Source organism: Telopea speciosissima, chromosome 3, assembly GCF_018873765.1.
Source record: "Telopea speciosissima isolate NSW1024214 ecotype Mountain lineage chromosome 3, Tspe_v1, whole genome shotgun sequence".
Lineage (NCBI taxonomy): Eukaryota > Viridiplantae > Streptophyta > Magnoliopsida > Proteales > Proteaceae > Telopea > Telopea speciosissima.
This window is the reverse complement of record NC_057918.1, coordinates 29544380-29565008: the sequence shown is the minus strand read 5'-3', so window position 1 is coordinate 29565008 and position 20629 is coordinate 29544380. Positions and strand designations below refer to the sequence as shown.

General features: G+C 40.5%; 1 protein-coding gene across 1 annotated transcript; it reads left to right on the top strand.

Moving 5' to 3' along the window:
• The first annotated feature begins 5805 nt into the window (after positions 1-5805).
• On the top strand, positions 5806-19904 carry LOC122656010 (conserved oligomeric Golgi complex subunit 4-like). The gene is made up of 2 exons (XM_043850425.1): positions 5806-7589; positions 19200-19904. Exons 1-2 carry the CDS (start codon positions 5988-5990, stop codon positions 19827-19829), a joined length of 2232 nt encoding a protein of 743 aa, XP_043706360.1. The 5' UTR covers positions 5806-5987; the 3' UTR covers positions 19830-19904.
• Positions 19905-20629: the final 725 nt, after the last annotated feature.

The window sequence follows — 20629 nt, the reverse complement described above, 5'->3', positions numbered from 1 at the left end:
GCAAAAGACCCACATCATTACTGGCAAGGAGAATGTCATCAACATAAAGCACAAGGAAAATGTACTTACTCCCACTGATCTTCAGATAAATACACTGATCCACCAGATTTTTCTTGAAACCACAAGATGTAACAACTTTATCAAACTTGAGGTACCACTGTCTGGATGCCTGTTTCAAACCATAAATAGATTTATTAAGCTTACATACAAAATGCTCACTCCCAGTCTGTTCGAAACTAGGAGGTTGCATCATGTACACATTTTCTTCCAGATTTTCATTAAGGAAAGCCGTTTTGACATCCATCTGATGAAGCTCCAAATTAAAATGCGCTGCTAAAGTCATAATGATTCTAAAAGAATCCTTGGTCGAGACCAGTGAAAAAGTTTCCTTATAATCTATGCCCTCTCTCTGGCTGAATCCTTTTGCTAGAAGTCTGGCCTTGTAACGTTCAATCTTGCCTTTGGAGTCCCGCTTGGTCTTGAAAATCCATTTACAACCAATCGGTTTACTTTCTCTTAGCAATTTCACCAAATCCCAAACATCATTGATTGACATGGAATCCAATTCCTCCCGCATATCAACCATCCATTTTTAAGAATTTGAACCACTAACAGCTTGGTCAAAAGTAATTGGATCAGTATCCATGCCAACATCTTACTCATGCTCTTGCAAATAAACAACATAATCATCAGATATAGCAGACTTACGAGCTCTTTCAGATCTCCTCAAGGGGACATCAACTATAGGCTGGTCCTGAATGTCATCAACTATAGGTGGTGCAGCTTCAACTACTACAGGCTCTATAGGTTCTTGAGTGAGAACATTATCTTGTACAGTCTGAGGTTATACCACTGTAAGCGGATGTGTCAAGGGCACAGGCACAAGAACACGCTCCTCCTTAAAAACCAAATTACGTAGTTGAGCAGCCTAAATTTCCATATTATCTTCAAGGAATACTGCCCGATCAAATTCCACAACTCTGGTAGAATGTGTAGGATAGTAAAATCTGTAATCCCTTGATCTTTCTGAATAACCAAAAAAATGACCACTGATAGTTTTAGGATCAAGTTTCCTTATCTGAGGATTAAAAGGTCTAACCTCTGCTGCACAACCCCAAACATGTAGGTGAGACAAATTTGGTTTCTTGCCAGTCCACAACTCATAGGGAGTTTTGGGAATAGACTTACTAGGCACTTTGTTCAAAATATATACTGTTGTTTTTAATGCATCACCCCACAAAAAATCCAGTAAAGATGAATTGCTTATCATGCTTCTGACCATATCCATAAGGGTACGATTTCGCCTTTTAGCCACCCCATTCTGCTCAGGGGATCCTGGCATAGTGTATTGAGCGTCAATACCACATTCTTGTAAGAATCTGGCAAACGGTCCAGGGTTACGCCTAGTTTCATCATATTTGCCATAATATTCTCCACCACGATCAGACCTTACACTCTTTATCTTCTTTTCCCTTTTAAGTTCTACCTCAGACTTAAAAATTTTGAAAACATCCAAGGGATCTGGTTTTTTTTAAATAAGGTAAATATAGCCAAAACGGGAAAAGTCATCGATGAAGGTAATAAAATATCTGTAGCCACCCATGGCAGCAGGAGTGAATGGACCACAGATGTCTGTATGAACCAGCTCTAGTACCTCACCTTTCCTAGTTGTACCCTTCTTTTTAGCTCTAGTGTGTTTCAAACTCTGATCAGTTTTCTCAGATTTTGCCTGCTGGTTACCTGACTTCTTGCCTTTCCAATTTTTCTTGAATTTCTTCTTCTTACCCCCATTATTGGAAACAAAATGGGCTGAATTTGCTTTCTCCTTTTTCTTTCTTTCTTCTTCCTGCACCAATATGGTGGTCATCTCCTCAAGACTCCACTCCGCCTGATTAGCACCATAGGAGCTCTTGAGACTTTCAAACTGTGATGGAAGTGACTTCATAATCTGCCACACAAGAAAAGAATCTGATATGGTTACTTCCATCTCTCCCAACTTATTGGCATAGTTGGTCATCTTCAGGACATGGTTGCGTACACCACTTGTACCATCATACTCGGTGTTTGTGAACCATTCCATGTAAGTACCTTTTTCAGCCTTATCATGTTTGGTGAATTTCTTGCTGACAGCTACAAGAAAATCCTTAGCCTTTTCAGTTGCAGGCACACTCTTCTTTATCATCTTGTCCATGGTGTGCTGCATAATCAATAAGCACAACCTATTTGACTCCTCCCATTTTTCATAGAGAGTCTTTGTTGCAGTGTCACTATCAGCTGTGGGCTTAGTGGGCTCATCAACTCTTAGGGTAAAATCAAGTCGCATAATCCCAAGAGTGATGATAAGAGAATCTTTCCATTCCTCAAAATTTGAACCATTTAGAACTTTGATGGAAGAAAATTGGGAAGTCATAACTGGTAAACATAATTACAAATATTTACCAAAACATACAATATGGAAAAACTGGAAGCATATCAACATCCCAAGAATATAATCAAAACTGATTAATTTCGGCTCATTAATCAGATTTATCTCAATTTTATTTTCAATAACTGTAGGAAAACATAAACTGGGGAAAGATCCGGCGTCATCGGGGTCACACCTGTGGTGGCAAGATCACCCAACACGCAGTGGAATCTCTCACATGCAAGGCGAGACGCTTGAATCAATACCACTCTAAAGATACCGTCACCTGTGGTGGCAAGACAAGAACCTCCAAAGCTGTGAAGCCCAAAACGTCACCCTTACACTATCAAGCGAAATCGACCAAACGAAGACTCACCTGTGGTGGCAAAAGCACATCGTTCGTCATATGGTTTCCTTGACTGCAATCCATCTGGATGGTCAATAGCGATTTCGCAACCTCAACAATCAGGCCACTAAGTGGAAGCATAATTATTAAAATTACGGAACCCTACAGACCTGAATTGCTACTGTATGCCCTTTTTAATTTTAAACAATTTCCATCAAAGATTTATACTGTAATTTCGAACACAAAGGTATGAAACAATATATGCAAGGTGTTCAAATCAAGTAAATAATATACCAACACAATGACAATCATAAAGTCTCACAATGTGAAAATTGGAAACACATCAAAATTTTCCAAGTGTTAGTAGTTGTGTGTTCCCTATCGTGACAGATCAGAATAGCACAAGGTATAAATAGAAACAGAATGGAAAAAACTTCATTGTTTATTTCTGTTTATAAATGAAAGGAGAAATAAACCAGAAATAAACCATAAATAAAAACCAAAACAACTTCATTTATGTTTCTGTCTTCTGTTTTCCGTTTCCGTTTCTATTTTCTGTTTCTATATCTATTTTCAGTTTTTGTTTTTTGGTCAACGGGCAAATTTTGACCAGTCAACGGGTCAGTTAACCCGGGGCGGGTCAAAATCCGGGTCACCGGGTCGACCCGACCCAGGTGCACGTTAGCGAAACTCAAAGGCGCATGTTGGCAAACCCTTACTTACCAATTTGACTTTTTTTTTTACTTTCCTTTTATTTATTTATTTATTTCTTTAATAAAAAAAGGTAAGGGAATCGACAAGGGAATATTCCCCTATCTTCTTCCCAAACCGCAAAGCAGGAAAACGAAAAACGGGTTTTAAAAATCCCACCACTGCCAACAGTCTCCGGTGGCCAAAACAAGGGCCGACGGCCAGGAAAATGACCGGCGAAGGTCCGCCGTACACCGGCGAACACAACCCCAGATGGAATTTCGGCAAATAACCCAAGCAGAAACTTGATTTGGGAAAAATAAAAAAAAATTTAGGGTTTCAAAAAAAAAAAAAAAAAACCCCATTACCGCCCCTTGCGATGGTCGGACAGGGGCACGACGCCCACTGGTAACCCCGGCGAAGGATCCTCTCCGTCCGGCGACCATTATGCCGAGGTCGGATGTCCCAAAAACAGATCGAACAGAAGCTACAGCCATTACACGAAATCCTTTTTTTTTAATTTGTAACCCGCCTTAGCAAAACAGCTACGGCCATGGCCGTAGCAGGGTTTTCCATTTATTTTTTTTTGTTTATTGCTACTAAAACAGAGAACATTCGGCCAAATTAGTTTGGTTCGCACGGCCATGGGCGAATTTTTTTTTTTTTTTTTAAATTTATTGATCTATCCGATTCATTGACACGGAACCAAGAAAATTAAAAAAAAGTTGCAGCCTCATTGATCAACCATGATCAGGCTCTGATACCATTGATAATAAACAATCATGCGGAACATTCATGGAGATCAATGAGCATACACATAAACTATGGAGGTGCGAATGGCGTACCTAGATCAATGGCTGAAGCAGAAAACTTGCTTTACGATCCTTGTCGCACACGAACGTTGGTTTGGTCTCCCATCTTCCACTTGACTTTAGGTTTTCTCTAAGAAATCACTTAATGGGCCAGTGACAACTATTTATAGTGGTGAGGGTAGGGACCAACCCTGTATAGAAACTAGGGTTTCCTTCCCATTAAGGAAACAATACTTTAGGTTCACACATGGTAACTGGACTCATACCATTAAGGCAGCTCCCATCAACACAACTAAACCGATTTTAATAAAATAAAGTGGGACTATGCCAGCCCACCTTATGAAAATCTTACATCTAGAACTAGCAGACTTAATCTCTAACTTTTCCTTAACTCTTTTTAAAGTATGCCATGATGGTCATCTAATTCGGTTGTTAGGTCATTTAGCTCTCAAGGCTATTGTGGATAAATGTTCGCATCTCTCAAATGCCACTTCTATAAATACTTTTAGTTATTAATAGAATTTTTCGTTTTTCTCATTAAAAAAAAAAAAAAAATGCACAGTATATGAACTCTCAGCCGCTTGGCCCCGATTAAGAACGAATTTTTTTTTTTGGAAAACAGAACAAAATTTTGCTGCTACACTAGTAGCAAGAATGTTCCTGGTACAAGGCTAGCAGCCAAGGAAATGAGATCTTAAGGTGTATTTAGAAAATACTAAAACCTTGGAGGGTATTTATGAACTCAAAGGGGAAGTGAATTATTCCATTTTCTTGGTTGCTAGCCTTGTAGCAGGAACATTCCTGCTATGGGCGTAGTAGCAAAAATTTTTCCCTAATGAACGGGTTATGTGTATTGGGCTGGCTTCTGTCCTATCACCTCCTCATCTGTGTGGATCGAGCTCATCTCTAGCGCACCCCCGAGCTGGACGATGTTCGGCGCACCCCAAGAGGTTGACACTTGGCCAAGGTACCGTTTGAACGTGAGGATGGATGCACACATCTGAGCTGGAAATCCTTCTCTCCATTGCATGTGCCTTACGCTCAGATGTGCATATCTATCCTCATTGTTCGAACGACACCTCAGCCACTTGTCGACCTTTGGGGTGCATCCGAGCATCATCCAGCTTGGGAGTGCACTGGAGAGGAGCCAGATCCCACCTACGTGTTTTGCATGCGCTAGTGAGAAAGATGAGGATCCGGCTCCTCTACTGAGCACTGCCCCAACTGCGCTGTGCTGCGTGCAATGACCGCCTTAACCCCACTTGGGCAAGGCGCTCGGGCAGGGGTAAGGCGGTCATTGCGCCTGGCTCTATGTCTTCGCAGCAGGGCCGCTGGGGCAGCTCGCGCAGCAGAAGACCCCAATCCGAAAGATGAAGCAGCAGCACCAGTATGGTCGGGCACAAAAAAATTGTGAAAGTGAATAAGTATTTGCTTGGAATTGGAGAGTCAAGTATTTGATTTTCTTCCCCCTTCCCCTCTCCTGTTCGAAGATGGGTATCCAATTATATAATCAATCGGGGTTGACCCCTTGAAGAATAATCTTCTATATTGGGTCTGAGAATCTGAATATGTTGATTCCTGCAAATTTCGAGTTTATGAGTCTTCTTCCTTGGTGTCATCTTTTTCATTCTGTTGTGATCCTGGAAGTTTTATCTGCGTTTTAAAGGGATTTGGCTTGAGCCTGTCAGTAGTTCAGTGCCGTGAAGTGGTTTGGAGCTCGAGAAAAAAGAAGGCAATGTCTACGACAAACAGACCATCTTCAGTTACGGACGAAGTTCAAGAGAATTCCGTTTCCTCTGTAAATTTCGGGAGTTCTGAAGCCCTAGAACAAGTTCGCAAGCTTACAGATGTGGGAGCCATAACCCGTCTACTCCACGAGTGCATCGCCTATCAGCGTGGCCTCGATATCGAGCTCGATAATCTACTCTCTCAACGCACCGATCTCGACAGACAACTCCTCAATCTACAGAAATCAGCCGATGTCCTCGAGATCGTTAAGGCAGATTCCGATCACATGCTCGCAAACGTTCGCTCCACCTGCAATCTCGCCGACCAGGTCAGCGGTAAAGTTAGGGAGCTTGATCTCGCCCAATCTCGTGTCCAATCTACGCTATCACGCATCGATGCCACTGTTGAGAGGGGTAATTGCATCGAGGGAGTGAAGAAAGCTCTTGAAACGGAGGATTATGAAGCAGCCGCCCAGTACATTCAGACGTTCCTGCAGATCGATGCGAAATACAAGGACTCAGGGTCGGATCAGAGGGAGCAGTTACTTGCATCGAAGAGACAACTCGAAGGAATTGTTCGGAAGAGAATGTCCGCCGCTGTTGATCAACGTGATCATCCCACAATCCTACGGTTCGTTGGGCTCTTTTCTCCGCTTGGCCTTGAAGACGAAGGATTGCAAGTTTATGTTGCATACCTGAGGAAAGTGATTACTTCGAGGTCTAGGGTAGAATTTGAGCAGTTGGTCGAGCTTATGGAGCAGAATCCAGGTGGGCCGAGCCAGGTTGATTTCGTTGGTTGCTTGACGAATCTGTTCAAAGACATTGTCTTGGCTGTTGAAGAAAACGACGGGATCCTGCGGGGCCTCTGTGGAGAAGACGGGATTGTCTATGCCATCTGTGAGCTTCAAGAAGAGTGTGATTCCCGAGGTTCTCTCATCTTAAAGAAGTATATGGACTACAGGAAACTGGTTCGGTTAGCATCGGAGATAAATTCCTACAGTAAAAACCTGCTTTCGGTTGGAGCTGTAGAGGGACCGGATCCAAGGGAGATTGAGATGTTCCTGGAAGAAATATTGTCACTGACACAGTTGGGCGAGGATTACACGGAATTCATGGTGTCAAAGATCAGGGGATTGAGTTCTGTCGATCCAGAATTGGGTCCTCGTGCAACAAAAGCATTTAGGAGTGGAAGCTTCAGCAAAGTCGTTCAAGATGTTACTGGGTTTTATGTGATTCTGGAGGAATTCTTTATGGTAGAAAATGTTAGGAAGGCTATAAAGATTGACGAGCATGTTCCCAACTGCCATACATCTTCGATGGTGGATGATGTGTTCTACGTTTTACAGAGTTGCTGCAGAAGGGCGATATCAACTTCAAATATTAACTCTGTCCTTGCAATTCTTAGTGGTGCAATGAATTTGCTGAGCAATGAATACCAGGAGGCAATGCAGCGAAAAATGAGAGAGCCAAACCTGGGTGCGAAGCTGTTCTCAGGTGGGGTTGGTGTGCTAAAGATGGGCACAGAGATTGCAACTTCTCTAAACAATATGGATGTGAGTAGTGAGTACATCCTAAAACTGCGCAATGAGATTGAGGAGCAATGCATCGAGGTGAGTGATCAATTTTCTTTAGCTTTTGTGTTGATTTCCTGTGGTAGAAATAATATGTCTAAAAACTTTTCAAGACAATTTGCTGATTCAATGTATAAGTCTCTCAACTTCACCTGCGCTAGGATTAGGGTTCCTAATTCAAACAGGAACTGGACAGCAAAAAGCCATTCTTCTGGGGATTGTGAATATGGTAAAAATAGAAAAAAAATTAAGAAATTAATCAACTCAAAGGAGAAACATAATGCTCTGTAATTTCAAGCAAAAGGTCTAGTTGCAGAAAGTAGAGATTCTCTTTTCTCTTGACAGGTGCGATTGTTTTGGGTTGGTGGCTGATCTGCAGAATAAAAATGCTTACAGAGGTTTCAATTCTAGTGTTGGCTGGGCTTGAAAGAAGATTGAGTGATGACAACCAATAGCACGAGTGCAAAAAGTAAATTGAAATGAGCTAATGAAAAGTGAAAACCAAGCAATCCCTATTGAACGAGTGATCTATAAGAACCAAAATTCTTCTATTATAAGAGAAAAATATGCAGAAATGAAATTGGGAAGAAAAATATTTCTGACTGACCCATCATTTCAGAAATCTGGTCGGAATCTGTGAAATCAGCTAATTCCAATTTGAATCGGCTGACCCCAATTCCCATTAATGCTGATTCCTGCAATCTATTTTGGAATAGGCCATGAATGCTTTTTGATCTTCATTTTGGCTATTTTCTCCTTCTTTTAATTACTAGAATAGCAGAAAATCAGTTAAACTTACCTCTTGTGGCAAGATCTACAACTCTTTTAAATAAAAAGCTCCAAAAAAACCACGTATCTGTGGAAATATTTCTTCTTCTACCTGATTCTAATTTCTAGGTTTTCTGCTAGTTCAGGGTGTATTCCGATTCAAATCAGAATCGATGGAGGCGGATTCCCATTTCTGATTGCGTCTTTTAGACCTTGGACTGACCTGATTGAATGGCTTGCCTGAATGATGTAACTGAAGTTGTTGAGTAAAACAGATTGGTTACAACCAATATGATTGTTGGAATTGCAAAGCAGATTCAGAAAGATATTCCTTGAAAAAAACAAAAGAGAAGAAGTGAAAAACCATATGGTCTGTCCCTCAAACGTGATGGATAAGCATAGTGAAATTCAATTTGGAAATAAATCAGAATGTGGAAAATTGTGTGATTTAGGATAGACTAAGAGGGGAAAAGAACAAAGAAGAAACCAATCCCTCTAGATTGTAGGTCCAATGTTAACAGGAAAGAATAGAGCTCAATGCTTGGATGTATTAATGAACATCCAAGCCCCTTTATTTATAATAGAAGAGGTGAGAGAAAAATTACAGAATTGACCCAACACTGTTCACTGTCACTGTTCATGACTTTGTTCACCGATACTGTTCACGTGAACAGTGTCACCGCCCTAATTACAATTTTACCCTTGCTCAAAATACTCCCACGGTTATTCTTCGAACATTCCCCCTCAAGTTGGAGTATAAATATCAAACATGCCCAACTTGACTAAAATAGGATGAAAGACTTTCTCACTCAACCCTTTAGTGAACACATCAACCAATTGATCAGCAGACTTCACAAAAGGAACACAAATCAGTCCTTCTTCCAGCTTCTCTTTGATGAAATGCCTATCAACCTCCACATGCTTGGTACGATCATGCTGAACTGGATTGTGAGCAATGCTAATGGCAGCCTTGTTGTCATAATACAACATTATAAGAAGACGGACAGGAATACCAAGATCTTGTAATAAACCTCACAAATGCCTTGTGGCATAACACGAAATTCTGCTTCAGCACTAGACCTTGCTGCCACGTTCTGTTTCTTGCTATGCCAAGTAACAAGAATTCCACCTACAAAGGAGCAATAACCAGATATGGATTTTCTATTAGAAGATCCAGCCTAATCAGCATCAGTATACGCTTCAACTCGTAGATGGTCATGAGGAGATAAGAGGATTCCTTTTCCCGGGGCTGATTTCAAATAACAAAGAATACAAATAACAACATCCATATGAGAGGAATAAGGATCATGCATGAACTGATTTACCAAACTCACGACAATGGCTATGTCTGGCCGTGTGTGAGGGAGGTAAATAAGTATCCCTACCAGCTGCTGGTAACAACCTTTGTCAACCGGTTCACCTTCATTTCTTTGAGTCTTGTAGTAGCCTCCATAGGTGTATCAGTAGGGTGACACCCTAATATCCTGGTCTGAGGTAATATATCTAAGATACACTTCCTTTTGAGAAAGAAAGATGTCCTTTGAAGATCGTGCAACCTCTATCCCTAGAAAGTACTTCAGCTTTCCCAGATCCTTTATTTCAAATACACGGGCAAGGAAAGTCTTTAACTTTTTGATCTCATCCCCATCATTCCCTGTCACCACAATATCATCCACATAGACTATGAGAATGGTTACTTTATCACCATTCCTTTTGATAAACAGATTATGGTCAGCATTACTCTGCTTATATCCCACAGAAACCATAGCCTTGTGAAATCTTCCAAACTAGGCACGAGGTGATTGCTTTAGCCTATATAAAGCACGCTTCAACTTACATACCTTGCTACTGGTTTTGTCACATGAGAACCCAAGTAGAATGTCTATATATACCTCCTCTTTAAGCTCTCCATGGAGGAAGGCATTCTTCACATCCAATTGTTGTAAATCCCATCCTAGATATATTGCACAAGATAGTAACACTCTGACAGTGTTTAGTTTGGCAACAAATGCAAAGGTCTCCTGGTGGTCAATCCCAAATGTTTGAGTGAACCCCTTTGCCACCAATCGTGCCTTATATCGATCCACAGTGCCATCGACCTTTTGCTTTACCACAAACACCCATTTGCATCCAACTGGTTTTTTCCTTGGAGGAAGAACCACAATATCCCATGTGTCATTTTTTTGTAAGGCTCTCATTTCTTCCATCATTGTTGCCTTCCACTTTCCATTTGCAAGAGCTTCCTGCCAATTCTGGGCAGTTCAAACAGAAGAAAGGGAAGAAACAAAAGAAAGGGAATTATAGGAGACAACATTAGATATAGGATGCTGAGTATAAGTCCTAGTATCTTTGCGATGAGCAATAGGTAACTCAGGAGAAGGGATTTTACCTGGAGTGGGAGGATGATCCGGATCTTGAATCGGCAACTGAATGGGTATTGGTGCTGCAGTGGAGGGAAGCTAATTGTATTTGGAAAATCCTCTTTGATATGTTTTGAGATTTGAGTCATTAATTATCTTCTGAAATTCTCCAATGGTATTCTGGACTGGAGTAGGCTCTCTCTAAACAGGAACTGTGGGGAATCCTCTTCATTAGATGGTATGTGAGGGACATGAGTGGGTTCAGGCTGGTTATACACGGGAGCCTCAAGAGGGAGAGGGCCCCAAGAGTATACACCTCTTCACTGGAATTCTCCCCCTGAAGAGGTGTAGTGGGATAATATGAAAGGGTTTCATGGAAAATGACATCCAAACTCACCATGGTACGACGGGTGGGCAGATGGTAACATTTATAATCCTTCTGGGAGGGAGAATAGCCCAAGAAAACGCACCGAAGGCCATGAGGTTCAAGTTTCCTAGGGGATCGCGTATCCCTTGCATAACAAACACAACCACAAACTTTAGATGGAACTATAAAGGTTGAGGAGCCATTTAAAAGGGCAGCAGGGATACAAGAGTCAAGGACTTGGGTAGGTAGCCTGTTAATAAGGTATGCTGCAATATAAATAGCATCCCCCCAATCTTGGGGAGGAACATTACAGGCAAACATAAGTGCCCGAGCCACCTCTAAGAGGTGGCAATTTTTTTCTTTCAGTCACTCCATTTTGGGCAGGGGTATCCACACAACTGGTCTGGTGGAGGATCCCATGGGCAGCAAAGTAATTTTGAAACTGACCTTCCATTTACTCTTTGCCATTGTCACTCCACAAAAATTTGAGAGTGGCATTGTACTGGGTCTGAACCAATTTATGAAAATGCTGAAAACATGAGAAAACAACAATTTTATTATGCATCAAATACACCCAGGTACTCCTAGAATGGCAATCAATAAAGGAAACAAACCAATGATGGCCAGAAATAGAAGGTTTCCGACTAGGACCCCACACATCAATATGAACCAGATTAAAAAGGGAAAGATTTCTTTTATTAGAAATAGAATAAGTTGAACGAGTCTGTTTGACCAGAACACAAGCCTCACAAAAAAGTCATCCTTATTACATTGTTTAACATGCTGGAAATAAATGAGATAAAATTCCTAAAGGGGGGTAACCTAATCGATTATGCCATTGTTGAAGTTCATAAGAGACCAATGAAGTTTGATGAAGGGGAGATGGTGGTAGTGGTGAAGGAGGACGACCATCATTAAGCAGATACAATCCACCATGCATTTTGCCCCATTTGATCGTCGTCCCAGCTATTAGATTCTGAAAAACACAGTGGGAAGGGAAAAAAGTCACTTTACAGTTCAAGTCATGAGTAAGACTACTAATGGAAAGAAGGTTAGTAGTAAAATTAGGTATATATAAACACAGGATAAAGAGATAGACCAAGAGCAACTGATAAAGCCTTTCCCAGAGATAGAGGAGAGGAAACCATCAGCCACCCGAACTTTGTCTTTCCCAGAAGTGGGTGAATATCGATAAAAGAGGCTAGAGGATCCGGTCATGTGATTAGTGGCACCAAAGTCTATGATCCAAGGGGTGGAGACTACTTATGCACAATAACCAGCAAACGGACTACCTAAGTGGACAAAATGGGAACCTGAAGTGGCAGATTGATTGGCAGGAGTTGATGTAGTAGATGCAGCAGAAGCCTCTAACATACGACGGAATGCCTGAAGTTCATCCTGGGAGAGACCAATGTCAATAGAAGGAACCGTGGGATCAATCTCGGTATGATTGGCTCTGTTTTTCGATTTCCCAGGAGTAACACGCTTAGCCTCAAAATCAGCTGGATTACCATGGAGCCTCCATAGACTACGAAGGACAACATAATACTTAGAGATGGAAAGGTCTTTCTGAGTAGTGTCATGAATCTTCTTGCGGAGTTCATAAACCTGGGCATCATTTTCAACCTGTGCATAAGTTTCCTTCGCAGCCATCCAAATCTGACAGCCATCCAAATCTGAGCAGCAGTTTCGAGTTGCAAATAACCATTGGCCAGATCTGGTTGCATGGGGTTAAGTAAAATAGACATGACTTGAGAGTCATTGGAGATCCATCGATCCTGAAGAGGACCAGCAGTAGATGGTTTCTCGGCAATGCCAGTGATATGTCCAGTGAGACCACGGCCAACAATAGTGAGATATGTAGACCTGGACCACATCAGGTAATTAATGCCATCAAGTTTGATGGAGGAAGCAAAGGGAAGATACTCTTGTCGTGGCTGTCCATCAAGGCTAGAAGTAACAGTAGAAGTGTCGTCAGACATTAGGGCACAATAGAAGAGAACCAAGCCCAAAAAAAAACAAGATCTTCACACTCAACTGTGGGAACCAGCGCAAACAGGGATCGAGTGCTCTTGCTGGTAATAGGAGACACTCCTCCAAAAAGTGGCTGCAGATGATGAGAGGAGAGTGAGATCGATCCTGTCAGGGTTTTGGGAGAAAACCCAAATCGCAAGAAGCTGTCCAGGTGAAAGAAAACCAAAAAAACAAAGCTGATGTGGCTAAGAAACAGATCGAGTGCTCCTTAGTTGATGGTGAAACACTCCCCCAAAAATCAGCAGCAACAGAAGCCCAGAAACCCTAGATCATTCTTGTCAGGGTTTTTTTGGCTGATATTGATGAAGGGAAGAGGCTGAAAAATAGTAGCTTGTCAAAGAAATCCCTGCTGTTTTTGATCTTCTAAGAAAAAAGAGAATTGATCCTCACTAATAGAGAAGGAAGCAGTCCCTAAGGTGAAGCTTAAAAAATCGCAGGTAGGAAGTGGCACAGCTGCTATCGATCTTTAATTAGGTCATCAATGAATGAGGTATTGAGGGGCAGCAACTAGATCCATGGAACACTTCATTAGTGCTGCCCTGTGATAATGGAAGAAACCAGAGAAAAAAAAGGAGGAGAAAGAGAAAGATGGGAGAAAAAGAAGAGGGATTTGAACCCACACTCAAACCTGCTCTCATGCCATGTTAACAGGAAAGAATAGAGCTCCATGCTTGGATATATTAATGAACATCCAAGCCCCTATATTTATAATAGAAGAGGGGAGAGAAAAATTACAGAATTGATCCAATAGTGTTCACCGTCATTGTTCACGACACTGTTCACGTGAACAGTGTCACAGCCCTAATTACAATTCTACCCTTGCTCAAAATACTCCCATGTTTATTATTCTAACACCCAATAAATTATTGTAGGTAACCCTTTTCAACAGATAATGATGCCCCCTTTTGACCAGGATCAATAAGTAATAGAAACAAAGAAAGGATTCATTGGGAAAAAAAGAGGGAAAGGCTAAGGCTCCATCTGGTTGGAAGTGAAGCGAAGGGAAGGGAAATGAAATCAAAACGAAAAAAAAATGAAAATTTTGTAATCATGTAATTTCTACCGACTGCGATTGTGTAACTAACTGAAAACCTTTCTATTTCTTGTAATTAAATTTTACTTTAGTTTTCAACCATCTTCCTTGGATTTGAATCGGAATATATGATTCCATTTGAAAAGTTCAATTATTTCCTCTATCATATTTGGGATTTTAAAGTAGTTACAAGTTACATATTCATGATTACAAAGTTTTCAATTTCTCTTTTTAAGATTAGTTTCACTGTCCTTCAATTCCCTTTACTTGCAACTGTACAGTGGCTAAGTTCAAAATACAGAATGCATAATGTGAGATTTAGGGCAAGGTAGAAATTAAAGAAACTCTGCTGAATGAGCTTGAAGTTCAGTCACATTTGGAACAAGGAGTATTACCTAGAAGCAATAAAGGGACAAGTTGAGAGAGTACTAGCTTCTCTCAATTCTTAGAGGTGTAATTTTCAGAGGGTTGGTTTGTAGGGGGTAAACCTGATTCCTTTTAAGAAATGCATTCAAATAGCAATGATAATAATAATGTCGACCAAGTGGTTGGTATTAAATTGATTACAAGATTCAGCTACAGGTCAAGAACTAATGAAATATCAAAAAAGTTTCAAGTAAACAGCTGAACAGAATTGTGGAAACTTATGAACAGCCGCAGGACATGAACAACCATAACAACAATGGACTTAACTGCAGGTGCAGAGAAATTGCACCTTTTTGTTTACCACCTCTTACTAACCATGCTTCACTTGTGATTTGTATAAACTTTACTTAGATACTTATCCGATATCAAACTTAATTTCCTGGCTTAACTAAAACTCCTAATATGACCACAATACCAATTTGTGTGACTGATGATGAATGGTTGACTCCTTACGTGTACTTTGTTTTGAGGTCCTAACTGATGCACAAAGGGGATCAAAGACCCTAAACAGCTTCGATGTAATGGGCCAACTTGATCTCTGATTTAGAATAATATAGGTAACAGGCTGTGAGATCAGATTTCCAGAATAAGGAAAGAAAAAATAGGTTAAAAGCCAGATCCAGAATGCTCCTACATCAAGCTACATCAATTGCTCCCTACGATACTCCTGCACCACTAACCTCGTCAGTAACAGTGCCTTGAAGAGATGAAAAGAGCAACTACCCCTAATCAGCAGTAAAAGTAGTTAACATTGCTAATAGCAAAATATTTCAGCTGTGGATAAGAGGGTTGATATCTGCAAGAATCCAAAGCAGAATTACATTCATCAAGATCAGATTTATCATTTATGATGCTGTCAATGATATATAGAATCTCTTTAACTCCAAGATTAAGAGATTATACTTGACCCTTTATGCAACTTGGACTTGATTAAAACAGACCCCATGGCCTAAAATCTTTCGTGTTCTAATTAGATCCTAAGACAAAAAAGAAAAGACAAGTCCCATAATTGAAAAAGACCATATTTACTAACAGAAAAGAGCTAATTGTGACGTCTTGTAGATGTTACTTTAGAATGTCAGCATATAAACAATCAGTTTTTAGTGTTTGTAATTACTTGCTGTATAGATTTGTATATTCCTCATTTTCTTGTTTTTCAAACTCCTTTTGTTTTATTCTTTATCTAAAATGAAATTTCTCTTCTTTTTTTTTTTTTTTTCCTTTTTCCTGGGAAGTCATTATTAAGCAGCCTGCTCGCCTGAGGGAAGTCCATATAGCACAATGGGTGAAGCAAGAACGAATACTAGGTCCATGGTATAATTAGCAATAGACCTTGCCAACTGAGCTAGTGTAATGTAGTCCAAGGTTTGAATAATCCAACTAGGAACCAATAACCAGGATCTGATGATCTGATCTGAACAGGTAGTTCGGTTAGGTCAAAATAGGTGATTTTGGTCAAATTAGGGTTAGGGTTTAATGGGGTCTAGAGTTTGATGGTGGGGTTAGGTCAAGTTGATGGTGGGGAGTCTTCCAGTGAAGGTTACGTTAAGTTTTAATGGAGGGAAGTGTGCTGGAATGAATCGGCAGCAAGGTTTGGGTTTCAGATTTTTTAAAGGAGGAAGAAGATGGAATCTAGGGTTTATGATGGTCAGATGAGGACCAAGTTTGGATTGAGTTTCCCAATAGGTGAGGGGATGGTTCGATCCAAATATGGGACAGAATTGATGGGTGGTTATGGCTGGGTGATGTTTAGGTCTTGGGAAAATTGAAAACAAAAAAGGGGGAAACTAGAGTTTGGGTGTATAGAAGGATAGAAGAAGAGGGTAGGGGTTGGGGATGATTCAAACTTATTATAGTTGCAGAATTTCCTTGGCAGTAGCTTGTTTGTGTTAAGGAGAAACTCTGTTTGTGTTAAGGAGAAACTCTCTTCACCTAAGAGTCTAGAGCCTACGTCATCTATTATAATATAACGACTTGTAACTGAATGATTCTCTGTATGTTAAACATCTTTGTTCTTTGTATAAGTTAGTTATTTCATTATCTCTTGTACTATTTTTTTTTTAAACCCGCCATATAGGTCACCATTTAATGTTCAAACCAATGCCTATATGGGTGGACAGCCACCATATCCTATATGGGTGGACAGCCACCATTCTCTCTTGTACTATAAATATATCAAATCAGGTAATAAAGAATTATCTGAGTTTGTCTCAATCTCTTTAGTTTGATGGTGAAAACTTGATCAAAGGAACCACTCGGGCTTCATACCACAAGGTGTCGATTGTGGATCAAACACCAATCCCACCAGCCTTGATTAAACACAAGACAAAAATCTTCAGTGGAGAAGAAGAGCAGCAAAAAGCTTTTCATTAATCAAAATTCGTGTTCATTGCTTGCCCCCTTTACAACTTTATATAAAAGATTAAAAAATAGACGACTCCACTAAGAAGGAAAGGTCTAACCCAATCCTTAACCTATTAGGTAACCTAAACTGACCAGGAAACTGAAATACTGAAGGAAATAGACTCAAAACATGTCTGGGTTTATAGAGTCCTAATCCAATCCAACTTAAATAGTCACATGGCCACTTAAGTTGTTGCATGACCACTTAACTAAGTCACATGATCACTTAAATGATCACATGACCACTAATTACATAAAAATAAAACTAAGGAATCTCGTATCCAACCTAATTACCCATATTTTAGGCACATAAAAGTGGCCTATTACATAGAAAACCCATGGGATCAAAGGCCCAACATGTATATAACCCAATCCTAAGCAAAGAAGCCCAGTTTAGTGAGAAATCCGCATCATAGTGGGCAACTTCAATCGTTCTCTTATTTAAATACTATTTATTTATTTAAAATCTAAGAAAGGAAACCTCTATTGTACTCTGGATTGAGAGAGTCTAATTGGCTAGTAATTACCTATATTTAAAGTAGATAGTGTGGAGATACTTGTGCATCACATGAATCTAATATTTCCATCTTCATGCTTTAACTCCATGACCAATAGGAATCAAGATCTCTACCTAAGTTGTGGAGTTTGATGTCTATCTACTTTAACTCCATGACCAATAGGAATCAAGATCTCTACCTAAGTTGTGGAGTTTGATTTCTATCTACTTTAACTCCATGACCAATAGGAATCAAGATCTCTACCTAAGTTGTGGAGTTTGATTTCTATCTAGATGTGGTTATTATAGGCTTATAGCTTTAGTGGGATGTAATGTTCCAGCTGGACTACTCATCTATCATCATTACCATGATACAAAATTAAATGTAAAAACTACCAATGCAAACTAGGCCTAGTCTGAAGTTCTCCGAATTCTTGAGTTCTATTTTAGTTAAAAAAAGTGGAGCCTAATTGTTCTAGACTTTGTATTCTTGGGATCTATTGCTGTTCTATTGAGAAACTGAAGTCTTGAAGTTTCCATCATACCTTGTTTTCCCTGCAGATGCTAGAGATGTTGGTGTTTGTAATGTATTGGGTGGTCTCGAGTGTAATCCAACTTTTGCTAGTACATTTGGTGGCTTGTAGAAAGAGCAACAGGACATGAGTCACTAAAATCCATGACAGAGGTAAAAGTGAACCCCCTAACTTGCCGGGAAGCTGTTTCTCATCCCTCAAGGAGGAAAATGTCAAAATTTTACTAGAATTTTGAGAAGCTATTAAAACAATACCCAGGCTATGACACCCCCCCCCCCACACAGCCGAAAAAAAGAAAGAAAGCCAAATACAAAGAAGTAGAGTAGTAACTGAGGTCAGTGCCTTCTCTCATTCGTCCCTTAAGACTGCTGTTGCTGTTTGGTTCTTCTGACAAATGATCCATCTCAGAAGAACATTTCAAGGTTCTGGACTCGATCACCGCTTGAACTGGCCTGTAGCTTCCTGAATTAGTGTTTCCTACTAGCACTAAATAAAACTGAAGTATTAGTGTTTCTTTATCAGAAAGGATAAAGGAATGATCTTATTAGAGCTGAGTTGGGAGTAGCTCCGATACATGGTAAACTTAGAGAGAGTCGTTTGAGGTGGTATGGTTATGTTCAATGAAGACCTCCAGTTACCCCAGTTCGGAGGAGTGACATGATCCTTATTGAGGGAACCAAAAGAACCAGGGGCAGGCCTAAGATAACCATAGGAGAAGTGGTGAAGAAAGACATGCTTAGCTTAGGCCTTGTTCCTAGTATGACCCCATGTAGTTGGACTATGTGAGATGTGATGTTTCCTGTTTTACACTCCATTTCGAGGCCTAAATGTCGGGTTGTAAGAAGTGGTACGTACCTATGGTCGATACCCTAGAGTTTATGTCGATGCTGTATGCCCCACCCCCTTTTCTTTTTTACTATTCTTTTGCCCCTTTTAGGATCCATGTAGCCGACCCCATTAAGTTGGGATAAGGCTATGATTTTGTTGTTGTAAAGTATTAGTGTTTCATTGCACATGCAAGAGTACTAGGTAGTTTAGTTTGATTAGTCGATTAAGGCTTCTTTAGTTTGATTAGTCGATTAAGGCTTCCTTAGTTATAAATGTATGCGATCATCCTGAAAAAAATCATCACCTGGTTTTGGTCCCATCCTGTCATTCTAGATGCCTTGCATGCTTGGAGAGGTCATCCGAAACTTAAATTTTAACCATGTTTTAGCCTTTATTATCAGGTGTTCCCTGCCCAAGCTAATAGGGAGAAGGTGAAATCTTGTTTATCCTTATTGGGAGAGATGAGCAACAGTTTCAAGCAAACCTGGAATGCTGGCATGGAGCAATTAGTGGCCAGTGTGACACCTCGCATCCGTCCAGTGTTGGACAATGTGGCAACAATCAGCTATGAGCTCTCTGAGGCTGAGTATGCAGAGAATGAGGTGAATGACCCATGGGTCCACAGGCTCCTCCATGCTGTTGAGACCAATGCAGGATGGTTCCAGTCGCTGATGACAGCCAATAACTATGATTCGTTTATCCACTTGATCATCGATTTCATTGTGAAGAGACTTGAAGTCATCATGATGCAGAAGAGATTCAGTCAGCTTGGGGGCCTGCAGCTTGACAGGGATGCAAGGGCTCTGGTGAGTCGTTTCTCCAGCATGACACAGAGGACTGTGAGAGACAAGTTTGCTCGTCTAACTCAGATGGCAACCATCCTCAACTTGGAAAAGGTCTCTGAGATACTGGATTTCTGGGGTGAGAACTCAGGTCCCATGACCTGGAGATTAACTCCTGCTGAGGTGAGGAGGGTGTTGGGCCTTAGGGTTGATTTTAAACCTGAAGCAATTGCTGCTCTTAAATTGTAAATCTACTTCCACCTTGCTTACTAATTGATCTGTTTCTTTTAATGAGTTATTCCCAGTTTTGTGTTTTGGCTTCAAGTTCATCTCCAATTTTGTTCTTCTGATATGGAAGTGTCAATTCTGCTCCCTTCTGGTTTATCCGGAAATCATTTATCAGTGCTTTATCTCATTATCATTAAAATAGAACATCAACAACAAAAGCAGTTGTTTCCTCCACCTCCTAACCCTATCAACTCATTGGATCTGACCATTTGCATTATCATATCATCAGGACCAATTTTGGCCATCCCTAAGGTATCAAATCCAACCTTCTGCCTTGCCTAACAGCTTAAATTGAAAGGGTTCTTTAGGATTTGCATTGTGTTTCCTGAGTTACTGATGCTAACTTTCCTTCAGCACCCTATTAGTTTTTACTTTTATGGTTCAAGTTGGGCCCCAGCCCTAGCCATGGACTTTTTCCAGACAATCGGACCTGTTTGACCGATTATATAGTCAACATCAGAGCTAACTACATACCAATTAAGAGAATCTGACTTGTTTCCCAAGATGTTGTTCAGTTGGGACTCAAAATCAGTGAATGGATTGCCTACATCATTATCTGGCATAATTTATTTTTTAAAATGTTAACTAAATGCCAGCTGTATAGATGTATAAAACGGATTTGGCTTCTCTCCTGTGAACCCAACGCCCAGAGAATGCCCAGGCAGGCATCCAACGGTGCTGGACTGCTGACGGATTATATAGTCAACATCCGAGCTAATTACATGACAATTAAGAGAATCTGACTTGTTTACTAAGATGTT